We start from the raw sequence: 24,088 nt of genomic DNA on the forward strand, positions 1-24,088 counted from the left end.
TCCTGAGCTGAGCAGGGTGACTGTGCCTGGTGACCCTGCAGGGTCCCAGGCTGGACACCACCAGGCGAGGTTGGCCCTGGCCCTGAACCCACCCAGTAGGCATGAGGGGCTTGAAGCAAGGTTGAACAGCCTTGCAGACGGTTCTGAGGGGTGGCACAGTGAGACCCTGCACCCAGAGCAGCCCTGAGCTTCCCCCAGCACTATGGGGCACCCTCTGGGTTACCATACCTGTGGCAGAGGGATTTTGGCTTCTCCAGCAGTGTGAGAGGAGGCAAAGCTGTAAAAAGGAGGTCTTATAGGAATCCTGATTAAAGAGCAGGCCATGACCCTTTGGTAAAGCTGCCAGGGAACAGCCTGTGCAGTTCCTGGAGCACAGCCAGTGCCTTGTTTTGAAGAAGGAAGAAGATGCTCCCTCTCCCCTGAGCTGGCCTCCTCCCTCGCTGGCTGTGCCAGCACAGTGGGTCAGCACTTCAGCCCCTCACCTGGTTGATGCAGCCGGACTCGTTGACACTGTCAGAGATCTGGTTGTATTCTTCCTCCCAGGTCGGGAACTTCGGAGGTAGGAGGATCTCGACAGAGTCCAGGCGGTCCAGGCTCCTGCCAGCAGAGAGAGGGTGTGAGGGTGTCCCCATGGCTGGGGCAGAGCTGGGGCAGTGCTGGAACAGAGCCAGGCCACCCCTGCCCAGGGCCCCTGTGCCAGGCACAGGCACGGGCACAGGCACACGTGGCAGCACGGAGAGGATGCTGGGCACTGTGTGCACTGCTTGGCTCCTGGAGAAGGCAGCGCTTCCTCACCCTGCTGGTACCTGGCTGGGGCATGGCACACAGAGAAAAGGTTGTGGGGTGCAGTGGAAGGAGAAGGGCAAGATTCTGGGTCCTGCTGCCCCTAGGAATGAGCCCCAGGGAGCATGTGGGACCTGTGCCAGCCTCCAGTCACAGCACTGCCTGGATTACTAGAAAATGGGGGAGTGAGAAATGACTTTTAATTTGTATTTTGTGGACTTTACAATTGGAAACAACTGCAAGATACATATATTTACATTTGTATAGAGGAGCCCAAAAGATTGTCTGGAAGAAGTCCAATGTGAACCTAGCTGGAATGACAGTGCTACATGAGCAGGGGATCAGTATTTCCAGTACAGCTTTGCAGGGGGAAACTGCCACTACGTCCTGGGGCACAGCAGCAGGCTGTGCACAGGAGGAGAGCAGGACTGTCACTGAATCTGACCCAGCCCAGACCTCAGCTGGTACCCAGGCACTTGGGGGCTGGGAGGGCTGGGGCTCCCATGGGGCTCTGCTCCACTACGAGACCCTGTGTGAAGGAGTCTTGGTCACAGGCCAGTGTACACAGCGGGGGACATCGTCAGCCACAGTAGCCCAGGACATCTGGAATGGCCTGTGATCCCAACAGAGGTGCTTCCCCCACATCTGCCAGGGCCGTGGCTACAGAGGTCTGATTGCCACCTGCCTGGGGACAGCGGAGCTGAGGGCACGGCAGGCCCTGTGCAACATGTGGACATCTCACAGGGACTCTGAAGTGTCCATCCCGGGGTGGGATGGGAGCGGGGAATTGTCCCTTCTGCCAGGGGAGATGGAAGAGACAGCCAGGCCACATGGGGATCAAGGGCCATGTGACACCCCTAGCCCTGGGCTCTCTGTTGACTGCCGAGTTTCTCTCATGCTCGGGGTTTTGTCAATGAGCTGACACCATGAGCCACCTCCTGGGGTGGCCAGTGTCCCTGTGCCGACCTTCACCTGCCTGCCCACGGGGAAACCGAGTCACAGAGCGGCCAACAGCCCTCGGAGGGGCAGAGACCCTCGCAGAGGGACGGCTCTGTGCCTTGCCCTGCCTCTGGCTGTCCCTGTCACATCCCGGGGTGTCCCGGCTGCCGGGCTCGGGCGGCGAGTGCCGGGCACCAGGTGGCGACCGCGCTCCGCTCCCGGCTCCGGCCGCGGCTCCGGCTTCAGTCCGGCGTCAATTCCCGGCTCCGTCCCCGGCTCTCGTCCTGGCTCCCCGGTTCCGGCTCTAGTCCCGGCTCTATCCCCGGTTCCGATCGGGCTCCGTTCCCGGCTCCGGCTCCAGCCTCTTCCCGGCCAGGGTCCCGCAGGGTTCTTTCCCCTCACAGCTCCTGCCGGGACCGAGCCCTGCCCGGAGCAGCCCGCAGCCGCATCTCTGCTGTCCCAGACCTGTCCCAGCATTGTCCCGGCTCTGGCTGAGCCCAGCCCTCACGGCAGGCCACATCCCGATGGACATGGTCTGGATGGACGATGTCCAGGGCAGAAGGAGCCCCAGCCTCTCTATGTGGGTATTTTTCACCACAGGACCCCACTCTGCTCCCCTGAGGTGGATGTGAAGGCTCAGAACAGGGATGGATCCAGACCAGGCATTTCCAGTGCTCCCCACGGCTGATTTTGTCACCATCTCCCAGCAGAAAGCAGCACCTGGTCTCAATGTGAAGGCTCTGTGAGATGTCCCCACACTGCCTGCACCCCACTTCCCTCTTTGTGCTGAGCCTCAGCAGTTCATCCCCAGTGGCTCCTGCTTCTCCATGCCCCTCTGTATCACTCACAGCTGCCCTAGCTGCAGCATCCCAGCACTGACAGCCCCCAGGTGCCTTGTCCTGGGATGTGAAGCAGCTGCTGAGGACACTGCACAGCATCACTGCCCAGGTCCTGCAGAGCCCGTCCTACAGGACCAGCCTCTGGGTCAGCAAAGCTTCTGCTCTGCTCCCCTGGCTTTGTTTATCTGGCTCAAACCACTGTGGGTCTTCTGCCCTCAACACCTGGTGCCAAACCTCTCAGCTCCTCAGGATATCCTCCAGCCCAGGTGTGCCAACTTTCTTGCTGGTCACAAGGTCCCTGGACACTTCTGGAGCAGAGCAGCTCCAGGCACAGTCCCAGCAGGCTGAGTGTTCTCAGCCATGCCGGGTGAGCAGCTTCCACGGCCAAGGGGCATCTTGGGGTTGGGATCTCAGCATTCACTCAGAGCAGAAGATGCTTGGAGAGGAAATCCCCACAGCTCCATCAGAGGAGTGCTCTCCCCATGGCTGAAGGGACAGGGACCTGAAGCAGGGCTACTGGGAATCACCAGGATGGGGAGCCAGATCTTCTCCTGTCTCGCTTGCCTCCTCATCTCTCTGTTAGGGCTGGGGTGCAGAGGCCCTCTGTGATGCTACACGGGCCTCTGTGGGGTGCTGCAACCTAAGGGCTGCTCCAGGGGTGGTCCTGAGGACCTGTGCAGAGCTCCCAGAGGAGCTCCAGCGTTACCTTTGTGTGGTGCTCTGCTCACTCAGGGACTGTTGGGTGGCCTTGAGGTAACTCTGCCTCCGAGCTGCAGTTTTCGGGGATGGTTTGGGGCTGGTTTCTGAGTCTTCACTATCATCATCCCCCATGGCTTTGATGTAACTCCCGCTCCGCATGCGCCGGCACGGGATCTCGCTGTCCTTGTCCCGGGACAGCGTGTTGTTCCACTCCCCGTGAGGCACCTGCAGGAGGAAGGGCAGTGTGAGCAGATATGAGGGATGGCACATCCCATCATGCTGGGACCAGTGGGATCATGGGCAATTGAGGAGATTGTTGGACCTTCGGCTGTAGTGTGGTGGGAATAAGCAACAATTCCTTCACAACCCTCCCTTACCAGTTCATGCCAGGCAGCCCTTGGTTTGGTGGCCTCTATTTAAGCACATCACAGCCATTCCCCGCCGCTGAACACCTCCATCCCAGCCATGCTCCCACAGCCAGGACAAGATGCACGATACCAGGTGTAACAGGAGAGGAGCGGACGGTCTCACTGGGCCTGTGTGCGGCACTGGGACAGGGCTGGACACAGATGTTTATCATACAGACCACGTCACTGAACATAAAAGTGTTGTTGTAGAGCAGGGCTTGGGGCTCAGAGCCCAGACCTTCATGGAGTCTTTAAGGTTTTGAGTTGAATGTGACTCTGAGTGGCTGCAATTACTTTCAGAAACCGAGTCAGGCTCTCATAAGTCCCTCTAGAGCAGCTTGGGCACACAGACCTTGTGCTGGCCTCTCTGCAGGGAGATGAGCAGCACCTTGGGCATGAAAAGCACTTCTACCGCCACCAAGATGACAACTCCACAATAAATTTAAGTCAGACACAGTCTCTTGTTCCCTCGGTAGACAGGAATGAGCTGATGGTCCCATAGGAGGCCTGAAGCACTGAGAAGCCACAGTAGCCACCACCCACCCTGCCCATCCTGTGAAGGGTTGTGGGGCAGACTAGAGGCAGAGCCAAAGTGCCTAGGACTGACCAGGATGAGCCACATGTAATGTGGGATAAGTCAGGAGAAAGATGGGGAAGCTCAGGTTTCCAGGAGCAAGCCTTGGTTTTGTGGCTCACTCGGATTGCTGCTGGCCTTTGTCCTGCCCTCGAGGACATGACCAAGGAGCAGCCAGGCCAGGTGTGAGGATGCAGCAATGCCCATGCCATGCCAATACCAGGGCAGCCCAGGGCCGCCCAGACTGCTCCAGCAGCAGCTGAGGATGCCATGGGGAGCAGTGACAGACCTTGTGCTGAGCACAGCTTGTGCTGAAGAGAGATTCCACCTTGGCTCTGCTGGATGGAGCTGCTGGACCTGCCCAGCTGCCCAGGGAGCCATGGGACTGAGCAGCCACGGCTCACACAGTGCTCTGGGCACACAGGGCTGTGTTGCAGATGTGGTAAGCCAGAGCCCTGTGGTGTCTGTTCCCATCCCTGCTCCCAGCAGGACTTCCGTAGGAGCCAGAGCCAGTCTGAGGTTGTGTCTGATGCTGCTGGGTTGTAGCACCTTGAGATGAGATTCAGATCTGCAGGCTGCAGGCTGTGTCCAGGTGCAGGCTCAATCCACAGACCACAGCCAAAGGCTTTCTCCTGCCTGAAAGAGCAGAGACTCACTTGTGTCCCACCAGCCTGCTCTGTGTGCCCATTCTGTGGAACACACCCCAAACCACCCTGGGGGCTGCTTTGGTGACAGGCCTCTGCCTGGAGTGCGCCCATGACCCAGCACCCACATTCCTGTGGGATGTGGAACAGAGCCAGGGCTGATCCAGGTGTGTGAGATCCAGCTGGGGACTGAAGGAGAGTGAGTCTTCCACGTGAGGCACACACACTGGCCAGGCCTTCCTGGACCTACTTGCTGCTGCAGTGGATTCTCCCAGCTTTCTACTCTGCTCCTGCAATCTTTATGCTTGGCCACAGCTCCCAGGCTGGCTGCTCACACAACTGTCCAGCTCAGGGGCTGTGGGTTTCATCCATCAGGTCCTTATAAATGCAAGAGCTGGGAACCCTTTCCCTGCTGGGTGTGAGTGCTGCCTCTGCCCAAGCCACTGTCTGTACTGGTGGCCTTGAGGCCAGGAGGGACCCTGCTGGCTCCAGCTGAGTCCTGCCACTGGAAGGATCCCACAGGTCACTGGGATGCCTGGCTCTGACCCTTTCTGAAGGAGACAAGGACCCTGAGAATCACTTTTATATCGATCACCTTGCTGTCAGATCTGACTGGAGACTGCATTTTACCGCCTGCCTTCTCCTTGGGCTGAGCTGCAGCTATTGCCTGTGGGGTCTGGGCCACCATGGGGCTGGAGAGGGCAGGCAGAGCTGGTGAAGGGCAGGCAGGGCTGGTGAAGGGTGGCAGGGCTGGTGAAGGGCAGGCAGGAATGGTGAAGGGTGGCAGGGCTGGCTGCAGCCCCTGGCTGAGGAGGGCAGGGCCAGCCAGCAGCCAAGTGTGCCACGTAGGACAGGGACAGGGACTGTCCCTGTGCAGGGCCAGTGCAGGATGGTGTGGGGCAGTGAGGGGTGCTGAGCTCAGCCCAGGACAGTGGGGGCTTTAAGACCTCAGGATCCTGCAGCTGCTCTGCTGCCACTGCTTGAGGGCAACAGGCTGAGGAGTGCTCAGTTTTGCCGTGGCTGCTGCATTTGCCTCCTGGCCTCGGGTTCTCTGGGCACAGCAGCACAAAGACAGCTCCAGTGCATCTCTCTCTGCTGGTGCAGCCCCAGCACTGCCTGCCCCACTGGGACTTGTCCCTCTCCCAGGAACAGCCTCCCTGGGGCATCACGACAGCGCCCAGTCCTGACCAAGCTGCCTTAATCCGCCTTTCCCTGCCTCTCCTGTGCTTTGTGCCTTGGCAGGGCAGCAGGACACAGGGCTGCTCTCGAGCTGCTCCGCATCCTGGTTCAGAAGTCAAGGGGAAGGAAGGTGCTTGAGAGGACATCCTCTGAATCCACAGCCCCACTTGGGAGCATGTCCCACCTCTGCCTGCACAAAAGTCCACTGGGACTCCCCCAGCTCTGGCTCCCGTGGGACAGAGAGCAGGACAAGTGTTTCATAAGTTCACACCTGCAAAGACAAGCAGGTGCCCTCGGGGGCCTGCAAAAGCAGTGCAAGTCCTTTGGGTGCTGTTCAGGGTCCTCTGGGGTGCTTCTCTGCGGGAGGATGTGAAGAGCCTGTCCCATAGTCCAAAGCTTTGTGATGGGGGTCACAAGCCCAGAGCAGCTTCTGTGATCAAGGACAGAGCTGACAGCAGCCAGTGCAGCCCCTCGATGGCAGCAGAGTTCCTGGCAGGTGAGACCAGGACTCTGAGGACAGACTGTGTCATGCCCAAGTAGGCATGAGGGCACCCAGGCTAGGCACAGAGCAGCTCCTCACAGGTGGTGGGGCTCTGCTGCCCTTCCTGCTGCTCTCCCAGGTGCGGCCTTGGCTCTGCCCAACATGCTTTGGGTGGTGTGGAAAGAGTAAGAGGATGCCAATGTCTGGAGACTTTATGGGGACTTGGAGGCTGCAGGATGTGGGTCCTTCCTTGTGCCCAGTTATGGTTCATGTGGTGCCCTGCAGCGCAGGGATGTGGGATCCAGACATGTGTCCACCTCTGGAGCTGGGCTCCACTGCTGCCACAACACTGCATGGTCACCAATGCTGCACAGTCACCAACCAGCAGTACCGACCAGCTCTGCTGCTCTCCTGCCATGAGCCGAGCATGGAGGGAAAAGGGGAGGGGGCCACAGGAGAGGCTTCCCTTGGGGCATGGCCAAGTCCCTGGAGCAGGGGAATAGGGAAAGGGCAAAGCTTCACTCCTGGGCTCTGGCAGGAGCTGCAGCGCTCCCTCCACTCGGGGCAGGCCAGGGGAGGAGACTCGAGAAGCAAACAGGGTTTCCATCACACAAGTGCCAGCTCTGCCATGCAGCCCAGCCCCACACACAGAGACATGCAGCACAGGAACGCCCTGCTGAGCACTGCAGGGCTGCACAGGCCATGCACAGGCTGCACTGCTGTGAGCATAGCGCTGCTCCCTCACTGCCTGTGTCCCCTGTGCTGTCCCACGGGCTCAGCCTCGAGAAAGCAACTGGAACCAGGCTGTCCCTCTGGCAGGGCACCCTCTGGGAAGGACCTGGGTTGTATTCCTGCTCCGTGGCAGCTCGTGGGGCTGGCGTGAGGCATTCAGCATCGTGGAGTGGCTGCCACTGAATAGGCCACCCACTCTGCATTAGGAATTATTTTCAGGGCTCCTGGGGGTTAAAGAAGCTCTAGTGTGGTCTGACTGTAGGTGGGGTTCGGGAGGCTGATCCAGATGATGCATCAGGTTCATGGTGACTGTCCCCTAGGAGCCCCCACACTGCCTGTCCCTTCGGTGCTGTCTATGGACCCACAGCTCCTGCTCACTCCTGCCTGGGGCATCTCCCAGTCCAAGGAGATTCTCAGCCTCTTTCCTTGTACTCTCAGCTGCATATGGGGCCCATGGGGACAGGGGGAGGGGATGGGGAGCACAGCCTCCCTCTCTGGGGGCTGTGTCACCCTAGGGACTGATCCAAGAGATGCCTACCCTGATGGGGCAGGGCTGGACGTGGAGCTGGGTGATCACAGGCTCCAGCATCTGGGTATGGATGTTTCCAGGGCCTGGAAACATCACACGGATCCCCAATAGCTGTTGTTGAGTCCCCAAAATACCCAGACCCTTCAAATGGGGCAGGAGAGGTGAAGAGCCTTGGGGGCTTACCCAGCCTGGAGGCTGGGGTGTCCTGTTTGTCCCCATCCCACTCCTGCCCTCCCTCACGTCCCTGCATCTCTGGCACCCACTGGGCATTTCTGCCTGGCAGCAGCCCCCTCTGCAGCAGGGCAGGGCCCCGTGTCCCCCAGGCACTGGGAAAGCAGATCCTTGCTGTTCCTGCCCGTGGCACACAGAGGGAGTGTCCCCAGGTGTGACGGGGACACGTGACCATGCGAAAGGACACAAGGAGTGTGTCCCCACACACAGGCTCCAGAGGTGGCTTCTCCATCGCCTCTCCTGTGCCAAGGAGTGGTTGGGATACAACGGCCCCATCCTCCCGTGAGGTGCCTGAGCCCTGTGCCCTGATCTTTGGGACACCTGGGGACAAGGTGAGCCCAAGCATCTATGACCTATCGGTTTGTAGGGGCACCAGGCATCGTGTTTTTGGGACTGGCTGCCTGGGTTCTTGGCTCTGGTAGTGAACTGCTGGTGAACCGAGCACAGGGCCTGCCCCAGGCACTGGGGATGTTGGTCACACCCCAGTGTCCCCCAGTGCCCCTCCAGCCATGCCAGTCGTGGCTGTTGGCTGCTCTCTGCCCGCTCCAATTCCAGTGGTGCAGGCTGCTGGCCCTGGCCAGTGGTGCCAGGAGGATGAGAGCGGGAGGGAGCTGGATGAAAGCTCCCCCCCAAAACAAGCTCCCTACCTGGGCGCTGCCTGCGTCGGTCGGCCCAGGGCTGAGGGGCTGGTCCCAGTGCCCCGTGTCCTCCCAGCCAAGCGGTGGGGCTGCCCAGCTGCTGGCCGGGCCCGTGCCACCCAGCTGTGCCCACAGCCCTGTGTCAGGCTGTCGAGAAATGGAGGCTCATTACATGGGGGGAAGGAGCAGGGCAGCCTTGCACCCCAGAGCCCAGGGGCTGTCGGGGCTGCCTGCTGGGCTCTGTGCTGCAGCCTGAGGGGAACAGGGCCCTTGGAGACCTTGGCTGCAGCTCTTTAACCTCAAATGCTTAACTGGAAGGAGCAGGGGTAAAGAAAAAGAAACCAGGCCAAGATAATTTTCCCTGCTGGTGTTCCTGATGCAGTCAGTTCAGTCCCTTGGAAATTTGATTTACAGCCCTGGCCAGTGAGGTATCGGAAGCTGAGTGTGCTTCAATAATTCATCACTTTTTAAGTCCTCTAAGCCCGCTGGGCACAGCCAGGGAAGCTCCTGGCACCTATGCATTAAAAGGATGCTAGAGATTTAGATACACGGGCCGGTCCCCTCCTCCCCCCATCCAGGCCTGGCTTATTTGTCTTCATTCCTCTCTTTAGGGCACAGCCAGGTCCATGTTGCTCCAGCTCTGCGTTTGGAACCTGCCACAGACCCAGAGCTGTAGGAGCCAGGGTTTTGAAGCAGCACCAGCCATGCAGGCCATGCAAGCGGGGCTGGCACTGTCCCGCTGCCCCAGCCCTGCTGCTCCAGCCCTGCAGCGAGGTGCTGCCGGTCCTACCAGTGCTCCGGGGAAGCTGGGCAGAGCAGGGCTGACTGGGCACGCCGGCACATCCTTGCGAGGCGTGGAGATAAGGGCTGCGTGTTAGTTAGTGCTGCTGACCTCCAGCCCGTGGACGGGGGCACGGGGATCTCTGGGGGGGCCTGGGGAGCCATATCGGGTGAAACGTGGTCCCTCAGCATTCCCGGCTGCGTGGGCACTCATGGGAAACTGCCACATGGGGCAGCTACATCCCCACCTGCCCAGGAGTGTCCCCAGCACCTGCAGGGCCTGGGAAGGCAGTGGGGACACGTGGGAGGCCTGCAGGAAATGGGATCAGACCCAGCAGAGGAGGTGGGGTGGCATGTCCCCTCCAGGCTGCCACAGTCCAGCACAGGGACTGGGGGTGCTGGGACCACGCTGCAGCTCTGGGACATGGACCCCAGCAGCACTCGTATCCCTGCAGGAGGAGTAGGGGTCTGTTCCCAGGGCCCTCCCCAGCCCTCTCCCAGCAGTGTGACTTGAGGTGGCAGTTGAACCATCTGGAGATGTTTGATAAGGTCACATGGGTGCCCACCGAGATGATGTCCCTGAACTCCCGTGCTCTCCCTGCACGGAGCACCCCACATTCCCCTGGGCACCCACCTGCAGGTAGTGGTAGGCCAAGTCCTGGTGGCAGGACTTGGATTTGAGCAAGGCTTTGTCGATGGTGGCGGAGGCCTTCTGGCACACCTCCCGGGCATGGCTGAGCGTCAGCGTGGACCAGGAGCCCCGCTTGATGTAATTGGAGTCGTTGTTGATGGGGATATTGGTGCAAGGGGTGACCTTGAGGTCGTTATTGCTCTTGGAGGATTTCAGCATGTGCTCGCTGATGGTGTTGTAGGCGTGCATGAAGTACTTTGGCTGGCTGTGGTCGGGCTGCCGGCCCAGCGTCATCAGCCCCATGGGGTTGCGGTAGCTGCAGGTGTCGCTGTCCAGGTTGTCATCGGAGCTCCACCAGCCGGAGATGTTGGACCTGGTCCTGCGCTTGGGCTCGGAGGTCTTCGCCCGGTCCTTGCTCTTGCTCCTCCGGTTTTGCTTGGTGTCATCCGCCCCCTTCTTCCCGTTCACGTTGCCCTTGGTGGGGCCCTCCAGAGACTGGGACTTGGCAAAGAGCTTCTGCACGGAGTGCACGAGGTGCCGGATGCGCCCCGGGCTCTCGCTGCGGTGCTTTGCGTCGCTCCGCTGGAACTGCAGGGTGCTGAAGCCGTCCCTGTGGATGGGCAGCTGCTTCTCAAACTGGTCGAGGAGGTTGGCAGGCAGGCGGTTGATCTTTGTGGCTTGGGCATGGCTTGGAAAAGGGTTGTCATCCGGGACCTCGAAGTGGGAGTTGTAATGGATGCGGGGGAAGGTGCTGCTGTTGGAGATCTGGTTGTTGAGCGGAAGGAGACAGTCGCCATGGACGGTGTTCTGGGCCGGGAATCGGGGATCCATGGTGAAGGAGTCGGTAGGGCTGAGGAGATAAGGGTTCCTGTCCTGGGGGGCATAAAGAGAGTCTTGAGGGGAGTCCAGGTTTTCGGAGAGATGGCGGCTTCTGTTGTCTCCTAAGCCCTTCATGGTCCCAGTGCTTCCTAGACCATGGCTCAGGGATGGTGTGGCAGAGCCCTCGCAGACCTCCCTGCAGCTGGAGGAAGAAGAAAGATGCTGAGAGCCCATTGGGAACCACTCTGGCATCCCACTCCTCACTGAGGGCACATCCCCATCCCCTGCTGAAAGCAAATACCACCACAGTTAAGGGACAAAGGAGAGAAGCAGGATGGAAGAGGTGGGAGGGGAGGAGAAGGAGATGGGAGGAGGAGAGACCAGGGGCTGGAGAGAGCAGGGCCCAGCACAGGAGGGGCAGGATTCATGTTCCTACTGCAGTTGCAGTGCTCATGTGCCTCAGTGCTGCTTCACAACACTGCTGCTTCTGGTCTGGTGCTGCACATGGGTATTTACCAGCATCTCCTCCCCAGCAGTATGACAGAGGCACTGCCAGCAGGTCCCTGCTCTGCCCCATTTGCTCAGGGGGCAGGAGGAAAGCCTGCTGTCAAAGCCCAGCAGTTCCTGCTGAGCCCAGGCAGTCCAGAGCCAGCAGCCCAGCTTTGCAGGGTGCCTGGTGTTCCCGAGGTGACAGATCCCAGGCTGGCACAGATCCCACAGCTGTGCTAATGTGACAGATGGCAAACACCTCCTCTGCAGCCATGCTGCCTTCCTGGCAGGTTCTGCCCTGGAGCACGGTGTGTCAGTGGCTCTGTAAGAGCTCAGTGTTTCTGAGCACTCAGAGCCTGACCTGAGAAGCTGTTGGCTGCTCAGACGATGATTCCTGCTGGGCTGCACCACTCCTGGGCAGCTGTGCCACCCTCCCAGCCAGCCCCTCTGTCCCCTCTACCACAGGGAAGGGCTGAGGTTGGTCCCTTCCTTTCAGTGAGTATGGGATCCCCGTGGGGGGATGGAAAGGCAGCTGGGACAGAAGGATTCCCTGAGGGATCCTCACTGAACATCTCCCCAGTGATCTTGCCCCATCCTGCTCAGTTCAGAGGGATCCTCATGTTTACTGTGTAATGCAGGGGAAAATGACAAGCCTTTAGGATTTGCTTAAAAGAAAAATCAGTGAACATTTATATGAGTTGAGCTGTCATCAATAAGTTGATTTTCCATATTAAAACCTATTTAAAATCACAGAATGTATAAATGAACTCTTATTTCCTGTTACCTTTTAGTTTAGTTTCTTAGTTCCTTTTTGGTTTAATTTGAGTGTCACTTAAAAAAGAGAGAGTGACTTTTAACACATGCAGATGGTATGTCCCTGTGAGGAACAGAGCTGGCTTTTCCCTTTCAGCTGTGGCCAGCAAAGTGGTGTGGGAGTGGAGTCAGTGACCACTGCAGGGTGGCAGGAATCGACAGGCTTGTCTTCCTCACTCAGGGAAAAATGTATTAGTAATGAAAAGCAGCCAGAGCTTTAAATAATTTTTGAAAGTACAAAAAAAAAAAGGAATTTATTCCATGGCTTGATGGGTTTTGCAGTCTCTGTTTAACTCTGTGGCTCTCATTGGGTTGGCAGAGCCAAGCTGGGCTTTCTAAAGCTGCAGTGAGCACAGCCTAGGCTTCCTTCCCATCCAGCTCCAATGGAGACCCCACTCCCACTCCCCCTCCCCTGAGCCCTGCTCCTGAGGGTCCTGCCCATGCTGACCTCTGCCCACCTGCCCTGAGGCACTGCCCACTGCCCCCTGCACTCATGGCAACTGTCCAGCACCGCTCCCTGGGCATCCCAGGGCCCCACACCAGGCGTGTCCCGAGCCTCTGCAGAGGCTGCATGGCCCCATGGAGTGGCTCCTCCTGTCCTGCTGCTGCTGCACTGCCCCAGCTGCCTTCACGTCCAAGCTGTGCCCTGCCCCATGGTCTAGGCTGTGCTGCTCTGGGACCAAAGATTTGCCCCTCTCCACCACAGAGACAGTGCCCAGGCATTTTGGGAAGAGGGATATGGCCTGAGCTGGGAAATGTTGATACAAATCCTGAGCTTTCTGCCCAAATGCAGCCTTAGCCTTGGCTGGGGCCCAGCTGCTTCTGGTCCCTGTGGGTGTGATCCTAATTCCTGCTGTGCTTTCCAGCAGCATCAGCCCCCTGGAGTCCCCTGCCCATGAGACCCACTGAGCTGTGGATCTAGGGTGTAGGAAGGGAGGCTCGGGATGTGCCAGCTGGCACCCACAGTGCTCACAGAATGGTGACAGAGAGCGCCAGGTGATGTTCCCAGAGGAAACCCTCTGGGCAGAAGGGAAGGATGGGGTGTAGGACAGGCTCCAGGCTGAGATATTGATCTGAATTCCAGATGGCTTTGGATAGTCAAGCTCCACCTGCACACCTTGGAAGGGAAGCCCTGCAGGATGCAGAAGCTCAAATCCTCCCTGAACACTACCCTGAAGTGCCCAGGCTCAGCTCTGCCTGCCATGGCTACTCTTCCTCCTTCCCTCCCTGCCTTCCTTCCCCCAGCTTTGGAATCCCAGTAAAATCCTTCCCTTGAGCCCAGGGCAATCCTGGCCCCAATGGATGCTGTGCTTCTCCCATAACAAGAACCAGGCTCCCCAAGGAGATATCACACCCTGATTTGATTATAAAGGGGGGTCTCTGGATATTGATAGTAAATACATCTTTGCCTTCTGAGAGCAGTTGATATTTGAAGCAGGAATCTCCTCCTAAGGCAGCCTGTGACTGCCTTGTGCTCACTGGGCTCCAGATAAACTGCCTTAGGAATCAAAAGAAGTAGGAAAATGAAATGAAATTAAATTAAGAAATGTAAATCAATGCTATGCAGTGAAGGTCTAGTGTCCACAGGAGGAGGAGAAGGACCAGGGTCAGGCTGGCTCTGGGTGCTGGAGAGGCAGAGGGGTAGAGAGGAAACCTTGGGGGGCAGGGGGATGATTGGGAAAGGAGAGAAGGTTTTGGAGAGGCAGGAGCAGAATGGATGGGAAGGTGGGAGCAGGGGAGGGCAAGGAGCTCCCTCTCTCCCAGACTGGTTTCCCCCTGCCAAGGGTGGGCACTCACTTCTGTATGGCAGAGTTCACTGCTACCATCTCCTGTGGGGCTGCTCCTGCCTTTCCTGCCTGCTCCAGGATTCCTTCCCGTGCCAGCCAGGGAGGTGTGAGGTGTATCCGCACTGCTGGGCATGTGCTAGTGCCCACCATGCTGTCTTTGCTGTCTCCTCTGTCAGCTGGTTTCCCTCTAAGATGGATTAAACTCTTTTCTTACTCTTCAATTACTCTCTGCAATCCTTGGCACTTTGTTGAGGCAGGGGGTCAGGGAAGGGAAAAGTCCAGAAAGATCTTCCATACCATATTTTAGATTTGGATGAAAAAAGCTTGAAACTAAATCTCTCAAGTCCATGATCCTGCAGTTCCCAGAGTGGCTAAGGGCTGTCTCCTGGGACAGTTGCCCAGTGTCCCTGCTGTGTCACCCTGCCCTGAGCCAGGCCCCCCAGCAGGGGTGGTCAGCCCTGCACCACAGAGGGGGCACCAGGGTCACTGCAGGAGAAGATCTGTCTAGCAGGGTCACACCAGGGGCTGCCAGGGCCAGAGCAGGACCCCTGAGCCAATGGAAAGGAACTGGTTTCACCCTATTACCTCTGTTCCCCTCAGTCTATTTTCTCAGGACTGTCCTTGCTCTTCCCAGTGGCTTTGCTGATGCTGAGAGGGGATGAACTGATCTGAGCTGAGCTGATTTATGGCACTTTTGTGTGTACCAGACCCCAGGCAGAGGCAGCCTCTCAGGCCTGGTTCACAGCCTGCAGGTTTGGATGGGCTGCACCCAAACCACCTCCGGCAGCACCTCTAGCAGCTCCAGACATCAGGCAGAGCTTGGAATCACAGAACAGAATTTCTGAGTGGTTTGGGTTGGAGGCTGGAGCCCATCCAGTTCCACCCCATGCCATGGGCAGGGACACTTTCCACTAGACCTGGAAGGTTGCTCCAAGCCCCAATCAACCTGGCCTAGGACACTTCCAGGGATGGATCTCCAGCCATGTCAGGGACCACTGGCTGTGATCAGCTTCTGTGCTGGGGCTCTGCACCACAGGGGAATCAGCAAACCAATGCCACTGCCCACCATGCTCCCTCTTCTTTACTTCTGGAGTGGACATGGGTTTCAGGAGATGCTGCCCTATTTCTATTGTCTTAAATGTTGCAAATCCACACATGTTGCACAGAGAAGGCAGAGTACAGGACAGACTCCCTGCCCTCTCTCAGCAAGAGGGGACAGCAGGAGGAGCCTCACAGCCTCACCGCACTGCTCTCTGTTCGCATCTGTTGCAGGATCTCTCTTTGCAGCTGGCTGGCATTTGCCAGCCCAATCCATGGCAGAGGCCCTGGGCAGGGCTCTCACCAAGTCCTTCTCACCAAGCCTGGCAGATCCCAGGGAGCTCTGAGAGCACCCCACACTCACCCAGATTTCTGCTCCTTGTATGTGCACGTTGGGACTGCAGCCAGAAATGTTCCACAGATGTGTGGATGTGGCACTTGGAGACATGGTTCAGTGGTGAATGTGGCAGTGCTGGGTCAACGGTTGGACTCCATGAAGGCCTTTTCCAACCTCATTGATCCCATGGGGGCACACACAGCTCCACGTGGCTGTGGTGGGTGTATGTGACACAGTGCTGGGTGTGACACGTGGTGGATGCCCAGGTGCATGGGCATCTGGGGAGGGGTGCCCCTGTGACTGTGTGCCTACAGGGCTCCTGCAGAACCAGGGAGTGCTGGGCTGGGGGCTCATTTTGACCCCCATGGGCTTCCTCCTTCTTGCCTTTTCTCTGTCCTTGGCACACATGTGCCATGCAAGGACTCTCTGTCCCCTCCCTGGCCACCCGGCTCTGCAGATGCAGCCACTGCAGCCACAGCTGAGCAACGCCTTGACCCAGAAAAGTGCATTTGACGAGCTCTCCAAGTGGTGCTCAGGCCCTGGAACAGGGTGCCCAGAGAAGCTGTGACTGCCCCTGGATCCCTGAAATGTCCAAGTCCAGGCTGGATAGGGACTGGAGCAGCCTGGGACAGTGGGAGGTGTCCCTGCCCATGGCAGGGGGTGGCACTGGATGGGCTTTAGGGTCCCTTCCAACCATTCCAGAATTCTTTGGTTTCCTGATTCCATGTACTACTGAGGCAGAGCTGGCCAGAAAGCACCAGGAACCACTTGTGTGATGCTCAGGAGAGGCTGGCAGCACATCAGGAGAAGCAGCAGCCTGTAAAATGGGCCTGGACATCCTCCAGAAGGAAGCCACCCCTGGACTCATGTGGCTGAGGGCACCCTTCGGGGTCAGCTGGTCCTGCCCTCTGCCCATCAGCTCTTCCAGGGCTCCACGTCCCCCAGGCTCCCACGCAAACCCCAGCCCAGCCATCCAGGCTGGCTGCAAACAGAGGTGCCTTTGATGTATGGAACCAGCAGCACGATAATAACGGGCAGCAATCGGGAGAGATGATTTGCAGCTTGCAGGGGGAAAATGCCTCCCCTGTCCCTGCTGCAAGGAGCTGAAAGGATCGGTGTGCTGTGGTGCAGGTGACGTGGGCCTGCCCACACGCTCCGAGTCAAACGTTCCCTGAATTAGCAGGAGCTCTGGATGTGGCACTGGGGGCCGCTGGCTGCCAGAGCCCTGCATTAATGATGATTCAGAGTTCACAATCTGATCGTGGCCGATAAAAATAGCTCGGAACAATTCATTACACAACAGAGCCTCCTCCCGCCACACCGCTCCTGGGATGCTCCCACTGCTGCCTCAGTTCCCTCCTGGGGCAGAGCCCATCCCCAGGGACAAGCAGAAGAAAGCACTGCCCATCCTGGGACGAAGGCAGGGGCTCCTGAGGAGGAGTTAATGCCACCCACCGTGACAGCGTCACCAGAACCTGGCACTCACTGCACGGCAGTGGAGGGGACAGTGGCTTCCAGCAGGCCAAGTGCGCCACCCTTTTGGGATCCCTCCTTAGAAGACAGGGAATCCTCTAGAGGCCCAGTCTGCCCATTGCCTAAGGGTGTCCCAGGGGCTCACCCAGCCCATCCTGAGCACCCTGCCAGGTGAAACACATCCAGTGCCAGCCCGAGCTCGGCAGGGTCTGAACCCTCAGCTGCATCCCCGGGAAAGATTTCCCCACGTCTCCTCATGTGGGAATAAATGGCTGGTGCCCTTAGAATGTGGGATCTACACACAGCTCCTGAGGCCCCATAAGAGCTGAAGACCAGTGTCTCTTGCTTGTTCTTCAGGCCAAAGGGTGTCTCTGCCCACTGGTGCCCACTGGGGTGATGAAAGGGACAGGATCTGACTGGCACCATCCCAAAATGACAAGGAGTAATTTATCTTACCTTAAGAGCTCTAATTACGTCTCTTTTTCTTTTTTTTTTTTTTGGTTTTTGGTTTTTTTGTTTGTTTGTTTGTTTTGTTTTGTTTTTTTTAATCTTCTAGCAAAACCAAATGCTATGAAAGTCAAAGGCTGTGATAGGACAAAGATTTTTGACTTCAAGTGTTGTCTAACTTGGAGGAGCATATGAACTCCTGAGAGAGACAGAGAACTTATTTCCATGCAGATGTCACTGGTAATATAATCAACTCTCCAGGGAACAAAACCCCAGAAATTCTGCAACCTATTTGTCTGTCCCTAAATAGAAGTTTCTCAAAGTTCTCCATTAGACAGGATTTGCTCTGAATCAGGAAATGCAAAGCTTTAAGTAGGTCAAATGAGACAAATGAGACAGATAAGAGAGGGAATTTTCAGGAAGAGAGAGCAGGACAGCTGATGGGGTGGCTGGAATGGAAGGCCAGGGCAGGGAGCTGGACTGTTGTCTTTGAAACCCATGTGGGGCACAGGCTGATGACCACATGGGGCATGTTCCAGCTTGGCTGGAAAAGCAGCTAATGAGAACATTCTGGCCCAAAGCTGACCTGTTCTGGCCAGTGCTGCCCAAGGGGTCTGGAGGGGGTGAGGGAGTGTCTGCACAGTGCCCATGGAGCAAGTGTGGGATGCAAAGCCCTGGGTGCAAAGCCCTGAACACAGCAGCCCCTGACCTGCCTCTGTCTTGCCTCCCAGGGATGGAGGTGTCCACCCTTGCACTGAGAGCTTGTGACCCAGACAACAGCAGAGACTGTGCTTGGCCTCCTGTGCTGCCCCCTGCCCAAACCCCATCTGAGTCCTCCTGCCTCTCTGTGCTACCAGAGCCATCAGCAGCCTCAGGACCACAGCCCCAGTGCTCCTTCCAGGGCACAAAGACCACGCTGAGGAGGAGGAACTTCAGCCTGGAGAGGAGGAGACTGAGGTCAAACTTCATTGGAGTCTTCACTAGGGGAAGGTGCTGAGCTCTGCTCTGTGACAGTGACAGGACAGGGAACGGCTGCAGCTGTGTCAGGGGATTTATGTTGGAGTTCAGGGAAAGGTTCTTCCCTCCCCCAGAGGGTGCTGGCACTGCCCAGGCTCCCCAGGGAACGGGCACGGCCCCGAGGCTGCCAGAGCTCCAGGAGCGTTTGGACAGAGCTGCCAGGGACCGGGTGGGACTGTTGGGGTGTCTGTGCAGGGCCACAGTTGGATCAATGATCCTTGTGGGTCCCTTCCAACTCAGAACATTCCATGATTCTCCGTCTCCTTGCCCTTAATATTTGTGGCAGAGTAGTTAGAGGATGCTCTGAATGGCCCTGGCTGTCACTGCTGCACCACCAGCTGAGCAAGGACGTTTCTTTGCTCCAGGGCAGATGTTCCCTTGGCCTAAATGTCCACATGAAGCTGGGCAGGGCCCTGCCCGCGTTCAGGATGCGGGGTGGAGATGCTCTTGTTGTTTGCTCAGTGCCTCAAACCAAGCAGCTCGTGTTGCCTGAGGGTGCCGGGGTGAAGAGGAGCAGGTGGGAGAGGGCAGCAGTTCCCTGTGCCGTTCCTCGGGAGGCCAGGCTGGGCCCGTGTGCAGCTCCCGCGTGCTCGGAGCTCGGCAACTCTTCCTTTGTCTCAAAGTGGGTCAGGCGGAGGCGTGACGTTACTATAGCGATGGGCAGGAGATTTCATAACTTTATTTTGCGAGGGGCGTGGTGCGGGATTCGCCAGGAGACGGAGGGAGGGCTGTCATTGAATCACCCTCCCAGTTTCCCTTCCCCGGCCTGCTCCTGCAGGAGCTCCACTGGCCCTTGCCCACAAGCACAGAGCCGGGTCTGGCACCCCGGCCCCCTCGGGAGTCCCAAAGCCCCCCTGGGCCACCCCCTACCTCTCACAGCTTGCTGGGCTCGGGGACTAGGCCAGACTCAGCATCCTGGGCACCGTGTGTCCGTCGGGGATCCAGGGCTGGCCCTCATGCAGACCTGTGGAGCAGAGAGAAAAGGGGACATGTCCTGACAGGAATCAGAGAGGCGTCTTCCTGACCAATGTCCCAGCCCCGATTCTGCAAACTTGTGACAGCTCTGCCTGATAGTGAAGGTGTCCAGCAAAGGGCAAATGGCAGACAATGAGGCAGAGGCAGTGCCCACAGGACAGGGAAGAATGTGGGAGTGGGTCCTGTATCCCTCTGGGTGTCCCTGCACTGAGAGGATGAGCCGGAGATCAGCGAGGTGCAGAGAACATCCACAGTGCTGCTTGCTGGGGGCTCAGGGTTGGGCAGAGCCCTTTGGTAGGAAAGTGCTCTTTTTCTTTCCTTCCCTTGCTTCTTTATCATGGACTAACGCCCCTGCAGTCCATGGCCAAGCCAGGAGCCACTGCCCTGGGCAGGGGGCATCCTGTCACCCTCTGTGCTTCACCCTCTGGGCTGTCCCCTTTGAGTTGAGCCCGGGGAGGCAGGAAGGACAATCCTGGGGACAATCGCCCTGCCCAGAGTGGCAGATGGCACCTCTGGTGTTCCCCTTGCTGTATCCCAGCACTGCACCTGCCAGAACCTGCTCTGACTCTCACCTTCAGCACTGCAGCTCCCACCATACCTCTCCCAGCTGGTCACTAGGTGCTACTGTGCTGCAGCTAAAGCCTGCTGGTTCCTCCTCCTTCCCTGCCACCCAACCACACTGCAAACCACGGGAAAAATGCTCCCTCTGTGAAAAGCCAGGTCAATAAATATGGGGAAAAAACACCCAATATTTCTTAGCGTCCCCAAAACCCCACAGAGAACACAGCCTGGTTTATCTAATCAGTGGTGTTGGGGTTTGCACTGGTGAACATCCCAGGATGGTTTGTGTGCACACAAATCAGTGCTCCTGCACTGGGAGCTGCTGGGGTAAACTGGGCAAGTCCAGCTGCAGGGAAGCGAGGGATGGGAATGGTCTGGGAACCAAAAGAGGAGTCAGCCTTCCTAGGACAGTTTTTTCATTCCTGGTTGAATGGAGGAGGCTATCTGGGTTTAGGAAGGTCTGTCAGAGCTCAAAGAGGGGTGAAAATAGGTGAACCCCAGTTTCTTGGCTCAGATGGAAGGCTGGGACAAGGATACAAACCTCAGCAATTTTTCTAGGAAAGCCAGATCCAGGTGCTGGGCTTGACTCCCACCCTGGTGATGCAGAAGATGACCAAATTGGTGCCCAGAGATGAGGTAGCAGCTCTTTGTCCCCAGAATGGAGAGATGGGAACTGCAGTGCCCCTGAGACCCCGCTGTGCTCCTGCCACCACCCAGCCAGAGGAGCTTTTTCCTGTCTGGGGGTCCCACACGTGCTGGCTGTGGCAGAGGCACTGTGCTCTCCTCAGACATGCCCAGCAGCCCTCCTAGAACCTGTCCCAAGGCAGCAAAGACTGGAGAGATGGAGAGTGCACGGTGCAGGCAGACAATAAGAGGACTGTGTTCACTCCAAGGCCCTCATGAGGGAAAACTCAACAGACAGAAGAATGGAAGGCCTGGGAAGATCAGCAGACTGGCCTCCTAAATAGGGTACAAACCCTCATCACCTTCCCACCAGCTCTGTGCCCCAGCACTGCAGAAGGAACTGCTAAAGCAAAGGGACATGTCCTGGGACAGCCAGGCAAGGCATTCACATGTGTCCCCACAGCTCACCTATCTTCTACACCCAAACACCCCTTTCTTGAGTTTTTTGCTGCTGCTGGGCTGTGACGTCAGAGCCTGAGGCTGAGACAGAGGTGAAGCACATGTGGCTTCACCCAGGCCAAGTGGCCTCTGTTGTGGCCCAAGGGACACCTCCCCACCCCAAACCCAGACATTCCTGGGCTAAGGGAATGTCCTGAGGTGGCAGGTCACTGCTCTGTGTGACTGTGCCAGAACGAGCTGTGACGGGGCAAGGTGCCACTGGCTGCTCTGCACTGTCACTGCACTGTCACTGCCCAGCCCTCTCACAGCTCTCTCCATGGGAAAAGGAATTCCAGTGCTGTGAGTTGTGTGAGGTTTGAGCCCATGATCCAGACAGCAGAGCCACGAGCACAGCCAGGATCCATAGCCAGTGCTGACTCCAGTGTCAGCACCCACTCGTCTCTGTCACCCACTGTCGCTGTCCTGCTCTAATGCCACCAGTGCTGGGATGGAGGGCAGCACCACTGGAGCCACTGATGGCCACCGTGGAAGCCACCAGCATCTTCTAGGAATGCCCCCAGCACCCTCCTGGCTGCACAGGTACCACCACAAGCACCCAGCATCCTGTAGCAGCAGGGGTGGCTATGGGGATGGAAGTGGCTGTGCAGTGCTGACATCACCCATCAGGTCTGTGCATGTCACCAGCACTCGCAGGGTGCCTCAGCCCCCAGGAGCAGCCCAGTCCCGGCACGCCCTGGCACATCCAATGGGTGGGAGGAGCAGTTCCTGGGTACCAGGCCTCCCCTCACCCAGCAGGCTCCTCCAACTAAACAAGGTCACTGAAGCTCTGGAGGAAGAAGCATTTTGGTGTGGAACACTGTTTTTCCCTTTGCATGCTGTTCTTGCACAGAGAAAATGGCACCATAATTGCTTTTAATTAATATCAGCATCAACGCCCAAGGAAATGCAAATGAGCAACTGTGTCACCAGCACAAGCACCTGATGTTACTGACCAGCTAGACACCTTCATTGTCCCTCCCTCCCTCTATCCAGACACTCCATTTTCCCTCCCTCCCTTTCTCCATACAGACACCTCCATTGTCCCCTCTTCCTGCCATTCTCAGGAGCAGGGTGCTGCGGGCTGCAGTGTGAGGGGGTGGGATGGAAGCTGAGGAGTGGGATGGAGTTGAGGGGTGGGATGGAAGCTGAGGAGTGGGATGGAGTTGAGGGGTGGGATGGAAGCTGAGGAGTGGGATGGAGTTGAGGGGTGGATGGAAGCTGAGGGGGTGGGATGGAGCTGAGGGGTGGGATGGAGTTGAGGGGTGGGATGGAAGCTGATGAATGGAAGGACAGGAGAGGTGCTCTAAGCGCAGGGAAGGGGGCTGCAGACCAGTGGAAAGGCAGGGGAGCAGGGGCCAAGCTGGGGCCCTGATTTTGCAGGCAATGAGGGCACAGGATGCCAGAGGAAGCGGCCAAGGGTCCATCCAGGACCCTTCTCTGCTCAGGGGTGTCTTGCTGATGAATTTCTGCCCCTTCAAGACACTTTTGGTGAACGGTGTCTCAGAATGCTCTGCAGCCAAGCCTCACTGGAGGATCAGCTGGTGATTATTGTCCTCTTGGTCTAAGTGAGGAGGCCACAGCCTGCCCTGCTGCAGCCTGCTCAGGTGATTCTGTGTGGCTGGAGAAGGCCTTGAAGGGACGAGTCTGGTGCTCCTGATCCCAGCTCAGAGGTGGCTGCAGGTTGGTGATGAAACATGAAACATCAATGTCTGCTGGGGCCTCCTGAGGAAGGCAGTGAGGTTTCAGCTGAGTGAGCAGATGAGGAGGGCAGGGTGGTCCTTCTCCTTCTGCGACTCCAGAGCCACACTGGTGTGGTCACAGCTGGAGCAGAGCAAAGCTGGGGAGGTGCAGGTGGTGCTGGCATCTAATTCTAGGGAAAATCCTGTGGAATGTTACAGGCTCAAAGCATTTGGTTTGGTCTCTATGAGAAGAGAGGTCCCTCCCAGGCTGGGCTGTCACCTCCTGCTCCTTCCTGCTTCTCCTCCAGACTTGGAAGAGCCTCAGCAAACCACCCACGGCTGCTTTTGGTAGACCTGAGAGGAGATGAAGCCCTCATTCCAAGGAACAAGCACATTGACCTGGCAGCCAGCCCAGTGCTGGATCCAAAGCCCTGTGAATAGCCTGTGAGATCCCACAAGCACAGCAGGGAAGTTGCAGGGATGGGGGGATGAGCAGATCTGGCACAGGGGCAGAGAGGAAAGGGCAAGGAGCAGAGCACAGCCCCACAGGCAGGTGCCCAGGGGCTGCTGAACACAGGGCTCCTTCCTCCTGCTGTCACCCCTCCCGCTTTTGTCACCAAACTGAACCCCCTCTAACACTTGGATTTACACACTGTAAGAGCAGGTACAGACATTGCCAACCCTCCTGAAACAGGCCATAACAGCATTGTGTGCAAATCCAGCGAGAGAACTAACAACAGCAAATGTATGTGTGCTCTTGTACCTCTAATCTCTGCACCATTCCTCTGGGTAAAACAAATGCATTGGGCTCATTTGGGCGTCCCAGACAGAATCACCTGCTACATGGAGGAGGTCTGGAGGCTGAGCTGGGAGCAGCACCTCCAGGGAAGGACAAGAGGCTGCTGTGGAGAGAGGGGAGAGCACAGGTGAGATATGGCTGAATATAAGGGAGATTTGTAGACAGGGTTAAGATCCTTCTGAGGAGGCACAGAAGTAAAAATGTGTGTGAAAACACCAGAGGGAAGAATTGAGCAAAAGTGGGAAGAGTGGGAAGTCCTGCTGAGCTGTGAGGAAGGTGCTCCCCTCCCCAAGCCCAAAGGCTCCCACTCAGTTGCTTTGTCAGCAGGGTCCTGTTGGGGCATGGGACCAGGGAAATGAGGCTGCAGCACATGGAATGGGCTGTTCCCCTCCCTGCTCTCCTGACAGGAGGGTGTCCTGAACACAAGGACAACACACAATGATCCTGCCGAAGATGGAGGCTGAAGTGAGCAAAAAGCTGAGGCAAAAGATCCACCCTCATGACTCCCAGAGGTCAAACCCCCCATCACTGTGGGGACCTGACCAGTGGCACTCCTTTAACTCTGTACACAGGGTTCTGCCAGACCCTGGAGGCATCTCCTAACAGAGAAAGACTTTGGAGAGTGACTTTGGCTGCCTGAAGTCTG

The 24,088-nt window shown here is 57.6% G+C and overlaps 1 protein-coding gene across 4 annotated transcripts in view; it reads right to left on the reverse strand.

The window, feature by feature from the left end:
* DLGAP4 (DLG associated protein 4) overlaps positions 1 to 24,088 on the reverse strand; it is a 116,669-nt gene that overhangs the window by 47,734 nt on the left and 44,847 nt on the right. For 2 of the 4 annotated variants that reach the window (XM_088175016.1, XM_088175015.1), the window contains exons 2-6: positions 19,177 to 19,270; positions 10,090 to 11,107; positions 9,466 to 9,519; positions 3,268 to 3,485; positions 483 to 597 (exon numbers count right to left, since the gene is read on the reverse strand). In XM_088175016.1, coding sequence (XP_088031142.1) covers positions 483 to 597; positions 3,268 to 3,485; positions 9,466 to 9,519; positions 10,090 to 11,040 — 1,338 coding nt within the window. In that variant the 5' untranslated portion in view covers positions 11,041 to 11,107; positions 19,177 to 19,270. The remainder of the gene's footprint in view (positions 1 to 482; positions 598 to 3,267; positions 3,486 to 9,465; positions 9,520 to 10,089; positions 11,108 to 19,176; positions 19,271 to 24,088) is intronic. The other 2 variants (XM_088175018.1, XM_088175017.1) reach the window with 1 other exon arrangement.

This window comes from Sturnus vulgaris, chromosome 17, assembly GCF_052056855.1.
Source record: "Sturnus vulgaris isolate bStuVul1 chromosome 17, bStuVul1.hap1, whole genome shotgun sequence".
In the NCBI taxonomy this organism is placed as follows: domain Eukaryota; kingdom Metazoa; phylum Chordata; class Aves; order Passeriformes; family Sturnidae; genus Sturnus; species Sturnus vulgaris.